General features: G+C 42.1%; 2 protein-coding genes across 9 annotated transcripts in view; both read right to left on the minus strand.

Moving 5' to 3' along the window:
* Positions 1 to 1701: 1701 nt before the first annotated feature.
* Positions 1702 to 12263, minus strand: dbpa (D site albumin promoter binding protein a). Its single transcript, XM_027008275.3, has 4 exons — positions 10645 to 12263; positions 8985 to 9419; positions 5923 to 6167; positions 1702 to 4773 (listed from the first exon to the last, which is right to left on the minus strand). The coding sequence occupies exons 1-4, from the start codon at positions 10829 to 10831 to the stop codon at positions 4558 to 4560; spliced, it is 1083 nt and encodes a 360-aa protein (XP_026864076.2). The 5' UTR covers positions 10832 to 12263; the 3' UTR covers positions 1702 to 4557.
* A 1519-nt stretch (positions 12264 to 13782) lies between these two features.
* The window catches only part of znf865 (zinc finger protein 865), a 14006-nt gene continuing 8803 nt past the window's right edge, over positions 13783 to 18985 (minus strand). For all 8 annotated transcript variants that reach the window (XM_081705990.1, XM_081705986.1, XM_081705981.1 and 5 more), the window contains one exon: positions 13783 to 18985. This exon is cut by the window's right edge. In XM_081705990.1, the coding sequence (XP_081562116.1) occupies positions 15106 to 18985 (3880 nt within the window). In that variant the 3' untranslated portion in view covers positions 13783 to 15105.

Raw genomic sequence — 18985 nt, forward strand, 5'->3', positions numbered from 1 at the left:
TGGCGGGGAAGTGTACTGTTTCCTATTGAGGCACATGAGACTGAGTCTGAGTTTAGTATCTGGGAGAATATTACCTGCGTGACTGCATTGTCCCAAGTGTAAAGTTTGGTAGAAGAGGAATAATGCTATGTTTTTCAAAGGGATAATGTTGATTTTCAGGGGTCAGCCTAGGCCACTTAGATTCCCTTTGTGGGAACAGTTTTAGAAGGACCTTTTCTGTTCCAGCATGACTGTGCCCCAGTGCCCAAAGGAAGCTTCATAAAGGCATGGTTTAGTATGGAAGTATTTCACTGGCCTGCAAAGAGCCCTAACCTCAACCCCATCAAACATTTTTGGGGTGAACCAGAATGGAGATTGTGACCCAGGCCATCTCGTTCAACATCAGTGTCTGACCTCACTAATGCTCTTCTGGATGAATTGGCACACAGTGGTTATAACTCAAAATGTAACATTCTAAAATACCAACACAGAGGCCATAACTCAAAACTCATTTCCAAAGCTCATGCTTCTTAAAGATGTTAGTCAGCAGGTCCTACTCCACCCCTTTAACCCAAGCCCTTTAAATTTATTACACACGTTTTGGAAGGCCACATATTGTACTCTTGTTGGATAGATTAAAGCCATCAAAAAAAAAAACAAAAAAAAAAACTATATGGATTCAAATAATTCAAATTAAAACTAGTTCAAATTCAATAAAATAACAGTACATATTATATTTGTGTTTGCATTAATAGATATACACTGCTTGGCCAAAAAAAAAAAAGGTCTCACACTCTAATATAAGGCGTTGGACCGCCTTTAGATTTGATTACGACACACATTCGCTGTGGCATCGTTTCAACAAGCTTCTGCAATGTCACGACATTTATTTCTGTCCAAAGTTGGATTCATTTTTCCCCCCCAAGATCTTGTATTGATGAAGGGAGATTTGGACCACTGTGCAGTCTTCTCCAACACATCCCAAAGATTCTCAATGGGGTTTGGGTCTGGACTCTGTGGTGGCCAATCCATGTGTGAAAATCATGTCTCATGCTCCCTGAACCACTCTTTCACAATTTAAGCCCGATGAATCCTGGCATTGTCATCTTGGAATATGCCCATGCCATGAGGGAAGAAAAAACCCATTGCTGAAATAACATGGTTAGTCAGTATATTCAGGTAGTCAGCTGACCTCATTCTTTGGGCACATAATATTGCTGAACCTAGACCTGACCAACTGCAGCAACCCCAGATCATTGATCAGGTTCATCACACTTTATTTTGTGTGTATTTAAATGTAAGTAGTATAGGTTATATTTTATTGTGCCTGTTGTTTTGAAAGGACATAAAAACTTCATATAATCATCTGTACCTGTAAAAGGTTTCCTCATAAATCATGGCCACTTAGTTATTATCTAATCTGAGATGATCTGAGATGCTGATGTTGAAAAATAGTGCAAGATACCACCTGTGTCAGTACCGAAATGAAAAATAGTGCAGGTTGCCAACTGTATGTCAGTACTGAATGAAATATAGCAGAGGATTCCAACAGTGTTAGTACTGAACAAAATATTTAGTGCAGAATGCCAACTGTGTCAGCACTGAACAAACCAGCAGACTGGAAGAAACGTCATCAAGACTTCAGAATAATGTTTATTTGCATCATGATCAAAACCCCCACCTGAAAATGTTTCTAAAGGAAATATGCAAGAGGAATGTAAATTTTGCATCAGTGAATAAGGATAATCTTTTATTGGTGTGTCAGGAAACAGCCAAACCACATTTCCCAGCATCCTTAAAGGTAAGAACAGTAGATATTATCAGTGAAGTTTGACAGTGGTATGCTCTCAGGGTTTTATAGTTCATAACAGTCACAAACAGGGACCTGTTGAAATTCCACGTGAGGAGGAAAAAATGATTAATACAATACCCGCAAAACACTTGGTAGAATTCCATCACTTTAGAGATAGGACAGCTACCATTACCTGTGAAATTTCTTATGTGTACACAAGGTTACATAGAAAAATATTACTGTCAAAAGTTCGATTTTAAGCTTCTACAAACAGTTCCAATGTAACAAAAATTACTCCTTTGACATGTGCCTTTTGGTAGCAAAGGCAGCACCAAGTCAGTGATGGCTGGAGCTTAAACATCCCCATGAGGAAGAAACAGTTCACACCAATTCTTGTTTGTTTTAGCTTTAGCTTATATAAACTCATACATACAAGGACAAGACAAAAGCCCCCACAATGCACTTGGGGCCATGTATAGTCTTAATGGATGGTGCCAACAATGTCTCAAAGGAATCAGTTATTCTAGATGGTGCTGTGACTGCAAAGGTAAGAGAGCATTGTATTTCTGTTGAAAAGTTGTTGCTAGAAAATGCTGAAAAACGAATACTAAGCATAGTAACACCAATAATGATAATACTAGCAGTAATAAGAGTAACAAGAATGAAAAAAGAAAATACATTTAAAAATACTTTTTTTCATGTGTAAATTAACAAAGCTTTTTAATATATCCAGCATTTTTTTAAACTTCCCAAGATGAGCTGTTAATGTACTACAAATTTCAATGTAGTTCTTTAATTTCTGTGCATCTGTACACAACTGAAAGGTCAGGAACTGTTTCTAAACATTTTTAGGCTTTGCTTTTTAGAAGCATTATTTTAAGAATGATCCCAAACACCTTAACTATTTGGTATTTATCCCAAACACCTGATTTATTTGGTAAGAAATCTGATTCCTTTTTTTTTTTTTTTCTGTATATTTTTGTACATACTACATGTACATATTTAAGTTATGTAAATTACATCTATAATCACATATTCAAGCATATATTTATATACACACATACCTACTGAGAGAATAGTTTAATATTCAATATATAAAAAGTTACACCGTTTTTTAATAGTACAGTAGTATTAGGGTGCGTTTCATTTGTTGGCATTTAGTTAAGGGAGTTTCATAACTACATATGTCTGTCTGCGCGCGCGCGCACGCACACACACACACACACACACAGTGTGTGTGTGTGTGTGTGTGTGTGTGTGTGTGTGTGTGTGTGTGTGTGTGTGTCCATACAATAAGAAACAATAGAACATTAAGAAAAACAGGATTATAGGCAGTTGACCGTTGGTTTTATGTGTTTGGATGGAGGAATGGGTGAGCACCATATTAACAACAAAAAAATGCTCGCTGTAAACACCAAGGTGTTTTTTGTTTAATAAAATACATGTGTAACCCCCTCACTGCCATGCAACCCCCTCACGGCCAACTCAACCTGGGCAAAACTTTCCAAACCAGCACCATGTTGGGTCGCTGTGTTGGAAAACTGTACTGGGGCGTGAGAGGATGAGACATAGTAAGGAAACCTGCAGTGAAACAGCTTTGAGTGTGTCAACTTCATCAAAGGAGTCTTGTTTGTGCTTTGTGCTTTTTGTACTGGCCATGCAAACCAAGGTCCAGTTTTTGTATGTGTGTTCATGTGCACTTGTGTTGTTTATGCGTAGAATTGTGACGTAGCTTAAACATTTCAATATATACATGGGAAAAAAGTTTTGTACATGAATTGTAAGAACAAGATGTAGTGTCCAAGTCTCCAATTTCACCATCTCCTTCTCTTTTCTTTCTCTTTTCACAACTCAGGACAAAAAGCACACTCAAATTTATGCAAAGGAATCTACGAGAAGATATTAAATTAAGTGCTTGAATAAACCCATGACAAACTTTCCATGCAACTACAATCTTGCTGTTCACTCCATCTTTAGCTGTTTTTTAAGCAAATTTCATCCCATATCCTCTTATACTGCTCCATTTATTTCACTGATTTACCCGTTCTTTCTTTCTTCCATTTTAATATATATGTCTCCCTACATCTAAAATATATTATCTAATGAGCTAGATCCTGCTTTTTAAAACATCTTCATATAGCCCTCTTTTTCTAAAACTACCCCACCCACCCATATATAAAATATACAAAAAATGATTACTCTCAAAATCTCTTCGTCTATCTGCCTCTTTAAGTATAAAAATATACAATTTTCCTGTCAAAATCTCATTGTGCTCTCATCTTCTTGTCCTTCCCTTATTCTCTCTTATTTGACTATAATCAGTTCAAAAATATACATTTTTTGTCATATAAAATATTACACCTGGTCACCTCCAGCCTAAATCTCTCTAGGAAATGAGCCAAAATCATGACGGAATGTTCATAAGGTCTGTGTAACACTGCACGAGTTGACAACCACCCTTAAACAAGTATAGGAGCTTAAATTGCACACCAAACATTAGGGTTTGGCATAGCATTACAGGAAAAAAACAATATTCACAGAAAGTTCTGAAAACTATTTTGAACAGTGTATACATATAGACATTGTGAGCATTCCCTCTGAGTAGGAGTACTGAACGCTTGCCAAGTTCTTGGTGCAGACAAGCACATCCCCCTTCTGAGGAACAATTTGGAAGTGCTGCAATGCACATCTGGCACAAGCACACACAGACACACAAGCCATCTCCCACAGTCTAGATGGACAGCTTCATCCTTAAACCGGCTTCGCTTCTCCTCTCGTGCACCTTTTCATAAGTCGCCATGGCGACTCTCATACTTGGTGATAATGTTGCGGCAGCGTCCGAGCTCCTTGCGCATGTCGGCCACCTCCTGGCGCAGCGCAGCATTCTCCCTCTCCAGGAAGGCTGCACGGACGGAGATCTGGTTCTCCTTCAGCCGCCGGGCGTCACGTGATCGCTTTGCAGCTTCATTGTTTTTGACGCGCCGGCTCCAGTACTTCTCATCCTGAAGGTGGGGAAAGGTGTGTAGAAAGGGAAAGACACAAAGGAAAGTGAAAATAGTGAAAGTGAAAAAAGAAAAGGGAAAGGGTTACTTAGTCTGGTCACTACACTGTTTCAGGAAGGTTCTCCCTTTTGCCCACATAATAAGGCTCCTGAACTCTGGCTAACTCCAATTCCAATTCAGATTCCAAAATGGGCACTTTTATACATGCTTATACACAGTCTCACACACACACACGCAGACACGCAGACATATACGTACATATCTATACACACACTCACATTGTTTTGCATCGGGCTAGTGCTGAAGTCAAACCTCACACAAATAAACTATGCACTCCTGTTGCAGTCTTGCACATTATCCTACCTGCTGCTAGAGTACTGTACTAAACCAGCACTGTACTCTGAACTGTTCTGGCTGCTACCAGTTACTGCTATATTCGAGGTAGCATGTCACTTATTCCTATGCACAGCTCGCTTTACATATGCCCAGTACTGTGTACTGGATTAAATAATTGCACTGTCTACTCATTTTGTATTAGTCCTGTCCTGTATTTATTATTGTTTATTTAATGACATTTTTGCACTATATTGGACTGTTTGCACTTGTGTAGCATGTTGTCTGTGGCACTGTTGTTTTGTGTTGCACCATGGTCCTGGAGGAACATTGTCTAGTTTTTGTTGTGTATTTGTTGTGTATAGCTGAAATGACAATAAAACCTCTTTGAACTTTGAACTTGAAGAAGCACAGTGTTACTAAAAGTGTAGTTTCATATTACATCATCTTTGAGAAAAATGTGTCCTTGAAAAAGACCAGTGTGACCAAAAAGCCTGTCAGGATGAAATTCTGCTGAATGCTAGTTAAAAGTCCAGTAGATTTCAGATGCTTTATTTTTGTAAAACCAAACCTTATACTTGATAACTTAAACGGCCTATGGTTTCTTATAACACACACACACACACACACACACACACACACACACACACACACACACACACACACACACACACACACACACACACACACACACACACACACACACACACACACACACACACACACACACACACACACACACACACACACACACACACACACACACACACACCAAAGAGGAAATGGTGAGTTTTGGACATTCAGAGTAGTTAATACCTTCTGATCATCTGGCACCAGCATCTTACGGGCCTTCTTAATCATTGGCTGAGGTTTGAGCTCCTCTTCAGAGAACCGATGCCTCCTTGGATCGAATGCCTCCTGTCCAGGTACACTGGACAAGGCCAAGTCGGCAGGATCTGGGTCAAAGTTCACCATGACATCGGTGGCGTTGGTGGTTGGGGGCCCTGGTGGGGGTGGGCAGCATGGACTCGGAGACGGGTCTTGCTGCACTGCCTGTCCTCCTGAAGAGGGAGGGGAGGGGGCTTTTAGTGTTTGTGCTCAGGCTGGCCGCAGTGACACAGTACAGCCACCAGGGTGCAGCAGAGGTCAACATGTAGGTATGCCAGTAATAGCAGTTGGCAGCCTGGTCAATCATAAACTAATCTACACCTCCAGCTTTTAAAATGAGCATTCTGTATACAGATCAATGTGGGACCAGATTTACTCAATGCAGAACACCACTCAAAATTCCCGATTCATAAATTAATAAATTAAATAGCTAGGTCCCAGAGGCATGTCTCCCATAAGCACATACGGTCACTGCCTTTTCAGCAGAAAAAAATGCTTTTAAACAAGTAAATTACCTGAATGATATGCACATAACAGTACTTATTATACATTGGTCATAAAATTAGTTTATACTGCAAATGCTATGAACTAAAGAATAATGTACAGGTGTATGTAGTGTATAAATCAGTCATATTCTACACACATACAAATATTATTTAGGGTATTTATGTAAATATTATGTACGCATTTAGGCCAACCATTTAACAATTTTTACTAATAAAATAATGCTCTTTACAGCACAACAAAATATAGTTTGCTTCAAATATGTGTTAACTACTCTGAAAACTAAACATTCGTTAAATCTACAAGAACACCAAGTTAGTTGCTTATGTATTTCACTAGTGTCCTTTTCTAATACCTTTCCAAAACTCCTGCCAAGCATTGGATTCTTTCCAAAAAGAAAACCCAGAAAAGAAATTACATGAAAAACTCTGACAGGAGAAATCTAGCTCCCTCCCAGCATATAATCCAGCTCCTAACAGCATACAGTTTCCTCCTGCTATATTTAAAAATACACTCAGAAAAAAAGCCTTCCTTCCCCTGGGCATAGAGAAGGCTGTGCTCCTTAAGACTCTTTCTCTCTCTGAAGGAAGTATCAAAAACAAGAGCACAGCTGTCTGTAATACCCTCAAACATACATAATCATGCACACACAAATCCGACTCACAAGCACAAAGCACAAGAATATATAATGGTGTATACTCATCATCTCACACACACGTATGGCATTCACTTTGTGGTGTGTGTGAGACTCTAGCTTAGACACACACACACACACACACACACACACACACACACACACACACACACACACACACACACACACACACACACACACACACACACACACACACACACACACACACCATTTTGGGTTCTTCTATTTGGCTAATTCTTGTTTAATAGCTCATTATACCTCAGGTGTCCAATCACATAATATCTTGTACAACATTTTGAACACAGCAATGACAAATGCTACAACTCTGTGATCTGCTTGCTCTCTGTATCCCTCACTGTCTCTTTCTCTCTGTTCATTTCTCTGTTGCCCCTCCCTCTCTTCCTCTGCCCCTCCTTCTCTCTGTTCAGTGCTTTCTGCATCAGCACGTGAGATGTCGCCTGCACATGGCCCCAACGTGTGAGACAGAGTGCGAGAGGGAACAAGATTGAAAAACATGCAAAGGAAGTACACAAGGGAATCACCCAAGGCTTAGTATACAAGACAGAGTCTCTCCCTCACTCTCCCTCTCCCTCCTTCCTTGTTTAAGTCTTTGGCTGGTTTTCTTTGCGGCATTTTTAAGACTGCCTCTATATGAATGGATCTTCGTTCCCATAGACATGAAGACATTTCAAGACAATTAATATTTGTATAATTAACATAAAAACATGGATTTACATCCAAAATGAGTGACATACAGTGAATCTGACAGGCCATTACCTATTAATACATAAACACGCTTTGATTGCTTACAAATTATCAAACTCATTCTGTGACTTTCAACCAGGCAGCAAAGTAGCTGTATTATATTATAGTAGCTATGTTTTTCATATTTTAATATCATTAAGCTCCCATCCTTTAGATAGGAGGGTTCTGTCTCCCACTTGAACTGTTGCTTCTGTAAAAGAAGGTTCTTAGGATTAGCTATGTTGTCCATATTTACATTAGACAAAAATTTAGAAAAAGAAATCAACTCATGGTACCTTTGCATGTGAAGTTGTTCATATTAACAGTGGCTGAGAAACAAACATTATCCCTGTTCCCATTCACACTCCACAGAGAACAGGTGCACTGTAGCATGTTCTAGCACCTACGTTGGTGTATACCCAGTTTGTCAACATCTGAATAATGAGCAGACAGTTCAAAAATATTAGTCTTAACAAGTATCAAGCTGTAAATAATGCCTAGTTTGCATATTTGGGTTTTCTTTATTGTTATTTTTTTAAGCTTGTGTCTTCTGCAAAATTTCAATAGGTTAGCATTCAGGTAACCAAAGTATGCTAATTAAAGCAAACATTTAAGGCATGCTAATTAAAGTATGTGGCTGCACTGCATTAGTGTACAGTAGTCATTAGTAACCATAAAAAAACTGAAGGATTACACTTTGAATACAGAGAACCTTCAACTGAGTATTTTGTATGTTACGGATTACTGCAGGTGGAATAACGTGCAACATCACTCCTTGCTGAGACGTCTATGTGTCGAAGCAGTCAAAATTAACCAAATCTGTCCTACTCGTAATCAAACCAATGCACATGAACTTAGAGCCATGCAAAAACACACCCAAGGCATCAACATTCATTCCTGCCAATATGTATGGACAAATTCGTGTTATGGAGCAAAAACATAGCCACAAACAGTATGTACATACTAAAATAGCGACTGAGCAAGTGGGATCTATGCACTGCACACACAAATACACACACAAGCCCTTAGCTATAATAAAGATTGCACATTTACCAGCAATCCTCCAGGTATATACAAAAATGCTTACCATGCAGACATTCAGGACCCCCCAGCAGCCCCGGTGTCGGGCCCTGAGGCACGTCCAGGCCCATCAGGGAAGACGAGGAAGATGAAGAGGAGAGTGAGGAGATGGAGGATGTTGAGGAGGTGCAAGGAGGGGGAGAGGAAGCAGGACACTGTGAGCTCTGGCTGGGAACAGCTGACTGCGTGCTCTGGGAGGGGATCAGCGCCTGTGCACTGGAGCCATTTCCAGGTGGCATGCAACCCATGCCATTCTCGGTGAGGAACTCCTCCAGGTCCATGTACTGCAGCTGGAAGAGGCCACTGTCGCACGGCAAGGTGCGCTCCCACAGCAACGGACCCAGGAAAGCCGATTGGGCAGGGCCACGCATGGAGCCGCCACCCCCGGCAACGCCAGCTCCACGTAGTGAGTCCTCGTTGGAGTCCAAGGGCTTGTCTTTATCTACAAGAAGAAGAAGGATATTGGGTTTATGATGCTGATTATGTGTTCAGCCATTAGCCTGTGTCATCATACAACTGTCATCTATAAATTCTAAGGGTTTACCATTGATTTCCATTTTATAGCTGATATATTCAGCCTCAAAATGCAATATACACAAAAATTATAAAATTCCTAATGTGAGCATAAAATGATCCACCTCAAACGCCACAAATCAACCAACACCACAAATTAATGTTTGTTGGATCTGCTGATTTCTCGAGCTTTAGTACGTGAGGCACATATACAGAGTGTGAATCTTCCACCATCACAGCTGCCACGAGCTTGGCACTGCACACTCAGACACCCACGGGCCAAGGTACCAGTGTCTGGGCTGTGTTCCGAAGCAAGGAAGTAGCTAAGCAAACCAGGAAGGTGCATGGAGCACTGGGAATATCTGCTGAATGAGCCACTCCGAGCAGGGAAGAAGGATGTGGAATGCACTGTGCAGAGGGAGAGTCCCACTCATGCATATACAGTATAAGAGGGTTCACTGGCTGAAGAACTGAGGTGAGCAAAGGATCAAAGGTTGACAGTAGGAATGGAGACAGGTATGGCAGAGGGGGTGAAGCTAAAAGGATGACAAACAGAAAAGGAGATAGAGAGTGTGTGTGTATTTCAGGGTGCTGAACAAAGTGAGGGAGAAGAGTCATTGTTAATCCATGTTAATCCACCACTGTAGAGCAAGCATTTTCTATTTACATTTTACAAATAAATAAGCATGTTTGCTCAGAATCCTTCAGTACTTATCACCATTGTAATTACTAGAAGAGGAAATGCCTCTGGGACCTAGCTATAATATGGACTTCCCACAAGAGGGGACAATCGGAGACACATAGTCAACAGGGTGGGGGCAGGGGGGCAACAACTAAATGTGGCATCCCTTTAATATCAGCCATTTTGCCTTTAAGAAATACAACTGAAAGACCTGTAATCAGATCTGAAGTGAATATTAATGGAAATATAGCCTGGGCTACCTTAATAATGTAATCTGCAGATCTCTTTTTACTCCAGAGATTGATTCACTGAAAGGTTACAGTCATCAACTCTGACAATAAATCACTTTAAAATGTTACTGTACTGTTACTAAAATAACCGCAGAAGCCTCTTCTTCCTACAAAGGAACAACAAGCATAAACACTGACAGCAAGGGAGAGGGAATTAATGAACATCAGAAAGCGAGAGTCACCTTTAACTTCACAGCAGTCCTTCCCTCTATTGTCACCTTTAATTGGAAGCTGCAGCAGAGACTTTAGACTGGCCATAGAGTTAAGGTGGCCATTTGTGGTAGAAGCCGCTGGATTAGCAGGGCCAAACTGTGGGCTAGCTCCAGCGGGGAGCTCTGGGGGCAGCAGCTGAGAAAGTGGCCTGGACATAGCCTGATAACACCTTGTTTAGATCTGACCAATTATTAACTTTTAAAACATTACTGACCGACTGTCGATCGGTTTGAATTAAGAAACTAGAAATATAGCAAGTGAATGCTAGAGATCCTAGCAGTTTCGTAAATGCCTCAGTTGATCTGCACGGATCTTCAAGTCCCTGCGGCAGAGGTGAGAGTACAGAAGTGTAAAGCTTCTATTTGCATCCAGAATGTTTCACAGAACGATTCGTATTATCCATTTCCATATGGAAATCGAAAGTCGTACATCCGGTATAATCTATTCAATACGAATGGTCCATCTTCTTTTGAGATATACTAGCACATTTAAGGTTTAAACCTGCCGCCCTGGCCGATTCTCTGCCTGGATCTACAAAGTTGCTCGCGACAAACTGCAGCTCCAGCCTTGACGTGTTGACAGCAGGTAGTCCGTTCATTTGTTGACATTTGTCATCAAATTGAGTTGGCGCTTTTCTCGGCCAAAACAAAGATATTTCCCAAAAAACTGAAACAGTTGAAAATTATGGGCGTCCATGGAGCCAGAGGTACAATAAATTTGCACGACAAAAAGCAAGCCTAGGACGACTGTACGTAAGCAGCGACGAGCAAAGAATGCAGCCTACTCTAAATCCAACTATGAACCGAGCACCTCAAAGTGTTGTTTCATAAAAATGAGGTCGCCTTCACCACAAATACGGGAATGCATGAAAGGAAAATAAGATTAATTTGAGATCGATTGTGGAAATAATTTCTTCCCTTTATTTGTGTCTTTTCACGCACCCTTCCGCGTTATTTTTGTTGTTAACCCGCTGTCTCTCTCGCTTTCACTAGCGCTCGAGCCGCTGATAAAGTCAGCTGGAACAAACACGGGCAGCTCTCGTGACATCACCTCTCACGGGGAATAGCACGGATGGGAGGGGGTAGTTAATATTAATGATAGAAACCTTTTCTTTAGCACCCAGTATAGCCCGAAAGAACCCCGCCAGGAGCTCCTAACCAATAGCCTAAATCTTAAATTACATATTAACTACAGAGAGCGCGCCTATTTTTTAACACCTTCTCCGCCGCGTCATTTTCGTGGTTCACCCTGAGCAGACACGTGCATCAGAGCCAGCCCACAGGAACATGCGTGGAGCTGCCGGCACAAGCCTGAAGCTGATGAACAGACATGTGTATCTGAACCGGTCCACAGGAACGTGCCGGTACAAATATCCCTCGTGGATTGACTTGAAGCACGTAAAGCCACACACAAGCGTGGACATTTGTAATATTACACGCTATGGACAAGCAAGTAATTAAAAAATATATTCAAAGGTTAATTCAACTATACGTGGATCCCAACTCCACGCAAAAACACCAGTAATAATACAAACAGTAGTTACAAAAATAAAACGGAAGAGAGACGAAACCGGGGTTTCTGCGTTCTTATAAGTCAAAACGTGAGCGAAAACATCTTTCACCAGCACCTTATGGCGGACACTTCAGCGCGCACATGGCCCAGGCACGAGCGGGCGGTGCCTTGCCTTCATCCAATTGGTTGAAAGTAGGTCGGTGTCCGCCCTTCGCGGGATCCCATTGGACAAATCTAGGTCAGTCGCTCCTCCCAGACCTACCCCATGCTAGGGCCGCGTGAGACGGAACAGAGGGCTTGGTGAGACCCGCAGATCCGCGCAGGCACCTCCTGTAAGACCTACAGATCAATCTGTCCTTGCCTGCTAAAAAAAAAAAAGAAAAAAAGAAAAACATCTGTTTTGTTCTTACTGTGTTTTAGTCATGAATATACTTAAAACATACCTAATATGTTTCCGCTTTTTTAATGAGATGCCATTACAAACGTTGCTTGCAGCAAAGTATATTTGAATTCTAAGAATGTTCATGTATATAAGTACACTGTCATATTCAGTTCTGAATGTGTAGATGAAAACATTGGGACGGGACCACAAGGACAGTACATATAACTGTTTTATTCACCCCACATTTGTCACCTTTTTAAAGCCCCAATCTGGAATTACTAAAGATGTCAGGATAGCGACAACAGATGCTTTGAAAATACACCTGCTAAAACAATGTTTGCCATTTATTGTGTTAGTAAACGTGGAGCTAGTTGTGGGGTTTTCATGCCTGTTTTGGCCATGCGGGCTGGTTATGGTTTTAAAACGCAATAGAAATGAACTATTTTCCCTTAAAAATGATAAAAACAGAATATGTATTGCATTATGTAAGACATTCTGCAAATATGCTGTATTGATGTAGTGTTTAAAGCTCTCCTGTCAAACAAAGGACACAAACCATTAGATGAACTTCAATGATACATAAATGTAAAATCATAAACAGTATATTACATAGCTGTATACTGAAATTTTAGTCGGCATACTCCATAAAGGCACCATGAGTACTCGCAAAACACGGACCTTTTATCGCCATCTAGTGAACTACTTGAAGATTGCGATGTGGTCTTTTTTATGTCTTTTTTAGTTTTTTGTCAACTATCTGAACAAATTACAACGAAACCCTAAATATTTAACCTGAAATATTGGATAACAACCTATAAGGATCTGCAAAAATGTCTTATGATGAGAGCACACAACTGTTTAAGATATTTTGGAAAAAGAGAAAGACTGCATTGATCTCACTACACTTTCCCTACACTGCACCAAGTGAAAAACTCAATAAACAGGCAGTTCTGTGCTGACACACCACACAACCCAGCAGGCACTCTCCTCTCCCCCTCTAATGGAGCAAGGCACTGCAGAGGGCATGTGCCAGCACATGAGTAGCAAACACCTGCAGACATGCAGGGGACAACACGGCCACAGCATGTGCAGGACACCTGGTAGTTTCTCCCATTTAAAAGTAACCTAATGTTATGAACAAATAATTAACATGTCTGTTGAAGTGTGTTAATGATAGGCTGAAACATCATTTTTACACTTCAAAATATCAATCTATGTTTTTACCACCCTTTTATTGGTTTTCTGCCAGTCGTTTTTTGATGCAGCAAAAAAAAAAAAAGAAAAGTAAATTAAAAAATAAAAGGATCATTTAGTATTTATACGTCATATTTTAGTTTACTGAGATTAAAACATGGGGACAGAGGAGCTATGTAAAGTACTGAAATGTATACAATAGTGTTGGGGAACTGTGCTAAACTGGTTTAGGATTAGACAGACCAAAGGGGGATGGCAAAGGGGGGAAAAAAATAAAAATAAAAAATAATATCACATTGATTACATATATCCCCCTCATCTTACAACATACACACATCCACCCACAAATAGTACAAATGATAAAAAAATTACTTTTTAGAATTAAAAAAAAAAAGCAAACAATACATAAAATATAATACGCATTTTACAGTATAGACTGGTTTCTCCACTTGCTCATGCCAGTCCATGTCAACCCAAGATATAACACTTGTCATAGAAATTCCTACAAAATTACATATTCTTAAAAAAAAACAAAAAAAAACAAACCAAAAAAAAAAAAAAAACAGATGACAAACACACAAGACATGGCATCTACTGCGCTATACTGTCCCCTCCCCAACGTTTCTGCAGCAATTTTCACATGATTTGAAGGTTTTGAAGATTCACTTGAGCTTTAGTTTTCGCATAGTAAAAGTTTAAAAACTTAAGTGTTCTCCTTAGATAATACACAATTAAGTTATTTAACAGTTTGAAAACCAACAAGGTAAATTCCAGGGCAAGCGTCTGAAACACAGGACAATGAAGGGGGTAGGATGGGGACATTAAAAACAAGTCCACAAGGAACAGAAAGCTACATATATTTGAGAAAAAAGAAAGACTATACTGTCAACCTCTGAGTAATAAGGGGAAACTAATTTAGAGAAAGATTGTTACAGTTCAGATTAGTTCACTCTTACTGGTTTGCATCCATCATCGCAGCACAAAAGTTACGAAAATACATAATGAATGCATTTTTAGAGGATAGAGATGCTACCATAACAACAAAGGTGCTACCAAAACAGTCCCATAATCTAAAATATTCTTCCCCTTTGGAGAAACCATGTTAGAGATCCATGTCTTTAATGGATGTTTTTTCTTCTTTTTTTAAAGTACAGGTTTAATGTTCACGTTAACCAAGTCATTTATTATAAGAGGCACTCCCTTGGCTGAAGCCAGAGACCATGTGCATAATGGGTGGGTTTGTGTTTGTGTGAATATGTGGTGGAGTCAAAGCAGATTTTCCACTATGCCTCATCACATGTTCCTCTCTTAAAACTCATTAATTGTAAAGGTCTTATTTTATTTAGTGCCTGTACTCTGTCATGCCACCTGATCTTTCAATATGATCCCCTCCTTTTTGAGAAATAGTCCCCTTTGGCAATATCTTTCGTCCGCCACCAACACGTCGACAAGCAAATTTGTGCCGCTGTAGTAGGGTGCCATTCCAGAATCGAGAGGGGCATCGGGGGCAAGAAAAAGAACCTTGTGAAAGGTGGCGAGCTCGATGGCGGAGAGCTGACAGGAGCCTTCTAGAACGCTTGCCACAGACTATACACCGCAGACGAGCCCGACAGCCATGTTTTCTTGGCGGATGTCTTGTCACACGGTGGATTGAAAGTGTTATTCGCCGCGTAAAAATGGTTGAAGGACAGATAGGACACGGAAAAGATCTCAGTGGAACTATCAAAGACCTCAGACCTCTGAACTTCCACCGGCCCACCCGCCATGTTCCTCCCCCAACATTAATTCCAACTCCCCCAGTATACTTGGCCCATTTGAGCTGTGCGATCCATTTTTTCCTTTTGAGCTGCTGCTGAAGCCTGCATTTCTTTCTCTTTATGAATCTACGCCTTTGAGCATTTTCAGGATCACTGAACTCTGCCAGCAGCTGCCCCCCACTGACTAATTTAATTTTTTTCTTTTTTTTTTTTTTCTTCTTCTGACCAGCGTCTCCATGTATCTGCACTGATGGATGCTGCAGAGGCTGAGGCTGCATCTGAAAAGGGTGGTGGGGGTGGTGCTGCTGTGGGTGGTGCTGCTGTGGATGGTGCTGCTGAGAGATTGGAGAGGACGGTATATGGACATGAGCAGGAGTAGAATGAATAGGGTTTCCTGTAATACCTGGATAAATATGATGTCCCTTACCACTTAATGACTGTTGATGTGGGAGGGGCCCTACAGTGGAGTGTGAGTAGTGAGAGTGTTGGTGTGGAGGGGCACTAGTATTTGAACTAACTGGACCTGACTCTGGCGTGTAGAAGAGGGGGGAAAAACCAGCAGGCTGAGAGTGAAGATGTGAATGGGCAATAGTTGAATGTGTTTGCTGCACACCATGGCCTCCACTGTCTGGAGTCAGATGAAGGAGTGCATTGGTGGCAGCTTCACTTTCTGTTAAAGATGATGTGTTTCCACCAGATCCACTTCCTGTTGGCTGGGTAGCCGGTCCAGTGCGTGCCAAACCATGCTGAGATAATCTATGCCTCGTCAAGCTGTTGGAGTAAGCAAAAGCTTTTCCACACACCTCGCATGAGAAAAGTTTCTCCCCACCATGTTCATGGATAGCTTGGTGATGGGCAGTCAAGTGGAAGTGGTGACGAAAAGACTTCCAGCAAATTTCGCATGTGTACAGCCTAGGGGGGGGTTGGTTTGATGTGCTAGCACTGGAGCCTTGAGGTTTATCCTGAGGATAAGGGTAATATGAGCCAGGATTTGTTTGACTGCCATCTTGACTGACTGTACCTCCATGATTTACAGAAGACTTTGTTTTACTTCGCCTTGGCTTGAAATCCCCTCTCAGGTGCAATTTTTCATGCCTTTTCAGACTTTGTGCATACCCAAAATCTTTTCCACAAAGGGAGCATTTGTAGTTCTTCTCCCCCGTATGAACAGTCTGATGTTTCGTGAGATGGAAAGGTTCTCGAAAATCTTTTCCACAAACATCACAATGGAATGGCTTCTCCCCCGTGTGAACACGTTCATGTCTACGGAGAGTCTCACGTCTGCCAAAGCCACGCCCACAAGAAGTGCATAAATAAGGCCTTTCTGATCCATCTCCACGAGTCCCATTCTGGTTATTTCTGCGACGTTTGATACCCTCTCCAGGAATACCACCAGGCCTTGGTTCCCTCTTCTGCCTAGGTTTCCGGGGTCGCTTCGGTTTGGCATTAGATGTGGCATTTTGTGAATTAGACTGCTGCTGAGCAGGATGAGATAAGGGCATCATCGATCCATTCAAGCATTCTTCATTTCCTCCATTTCCTGCAGATGTAGATGTTGGGCCACCTATAGACCCAAAGCCAAGTCCCCCCAACAGACCTCCTATTATGTCCCTTCGTTCCTCTCGTCCCCCACTGCTGTTCATTTCAGCAGGCAAGACAGAGGCAGCAGCAGCTGCAGCAATTGCAGACATGGCACTGCTTGTAACTTCATCTTCAGAGTCATCCAACAGAGAAGAGAGGGGAAGGTGAGGCTGCTGTTGGTGGTGGTGGTGTTGTTGCTGATTTGGTGGGTGTGGGTGAAGTGTTGGAGCTAAGGGAGCTTTTCTGAGGGCAGGACCTGACAAGCTGTTGCTACATGAGCCATCTGCAGAGTATGATGTAGGATTAGCCTGTGGCCTACGATAGTCATCAACCCTATAGGACGATTGGTAAGGATCTCTTGAGTATGTTGAATTATACTTCCCTTCCGTTTTATCGCCTCCATTTGGATTACCTCCTCTTCCTTGAGAATACAGGCCATCACAGGACATCCCAGCGCCACGTCCCTCACTCTTCTCATATCCCAGTCCTTTTTCATCTCCTAGCTGTACACCTTGATATTCACTATTTCCACTTCCTTCAACCTTGCCTTCTGAACTCACTGAGCTACTGCCATCGCTGCTTCTGGATCTTGATCCCCTTCCTGGTTTTCCACATGAACCTGAAGCAGCATGATTAAGCAAAGAGGTGCTCTCTCTAAAGCAGCGGCCACAAGCTGGACAGCGGTAAGGCTTCTCCTCGTGTATTTTCTCATGTCGGGTGAGAGACTCGCGACGGTTAAAAGATCTCTCACAAGTAGAACAAGCAAAAGGACGTGCTCCAGAATGGATAACACCATGCTGAAGGAGATGTCCTCTTTTTTTGAAACCTTTCCCACACTCATTGCAACAATAAGTTTTATCTGGACTTGAGCATGAGGATGAAGAAGGGTCTGGGTTGGACTGTTGCTGATTCTGCTCATGTGGGTGATGGGTATTTTGTGGAGGCATGCCATCCTGGGTTGAGTGAGGGAGACTTGTGTCTGACGGATGCTGATGACTTGTGTTTGGGTTTGTGTTTGCACTGCTATTGGGATCATTACTCTCTCCCTCATGGCTACGTATGTGTCTACGGAGACTGGGGAGGTGTGTGAAGGACTTTCCACATTCTCCACAGTGAAAAAGAGGCTCTGGTTCAGGCTGGTTAACAGTGGGAGTCATAGCTGATTGATTATCAGTTTTGGGTATCTGTGAAACATTGCTTACCAACACAGAGGCGGAGTTTGAGGGTGGGGCAGAGGACGAGGAGGAGGAGACAGTTGAAGAAGAGGAGGAGGATGGTGTTGAAGAGGAGAGGATGGAGGAGGGGTCACCACCAAGACCTCTCATGCCAACCCCTCCACCTCCTCCAACAAGGCCAGAAGACCCATCATGACCATGTGCCCCAGAGCTGCTGTGGCAGTTAGCACTGCTGCCACTACTGCTACTGCTGCCATCTGTCTTTCTCTGGGGTAGGTAACCAGCCATTGCTTTCTTTCTCCTGCTGCCACTACCTCCACTTCCTCCAGCCCCAGATCCACCATCTCCCTTCCCATCATCCTTTGGGACGGAGAGATGTAGTGGGAGTGGGAGAGGAAGGCCAGCTTCCTGCTGCATTAAGGAAGCTAGCTGATTGGATGAAAGCACAGGAATTCCTTGAAAATCAAAACCACCCAGAGGAGATGGCTGGGGGGCAGGGTGAAGAGGGTGGTGTGGGTGGGCATGGCTGTGAGGATGAGACAAGGCATGTGGCGGTAGCTGTTGCTGCTGCTGTTGAGGCTGAGGAGGTGGGTGGCCATGGGTGTGAGAAGGATGAAGGGCTGGGGGAGGAGCAAGACCTGTATTCGAGTCAGCAAGACCAAGATGATTATGGGGCCCCTGCTGAACTAGAAACTGCTCCAAGCTGGCA

This window comes from Electrophorus electricus, chromosome 2, assembly GCF_041902795.1.
Source record: "Electrophorus electricus isolate QZ-2024a chromosome 2, ASM4190279v1, whole genome shotgun sequence".
Classification (NCBI taxonomy): domain Eukaryota; kingdom Metazoa; phylum Chordata; class Actinopteri; order Gymnotiformes; family Gymnotidae; genus Electrophorus; species Electrophorus electricus.

Excerpts from the sequence above, each read along its gene's own strand:
- dbpa (XM_027008275.3), bottom strand. The coding sequence starts at position 10,831 with ATGTCCAGGCCACTTTCTCAGCTGCTGCCCCCAGAGCTCCCCGCTGGA. Across the intron at positions 9,420-10,644 it reads GGACTGCTGTGAAGTTAAAG|ATAAAGACAAGCCCTTGGAC; the intron begins GTGACTCTCGCT and ends TTCTTCTTGTAG. Across the intron at positions 6,168-8,984 it reads GGGTCCTGAATGTCTGCATG|GAGGACAGGCAGTGCAGCAA; the intron begins GTAAGCATTTTT and ends CTCCCTCTTCAG.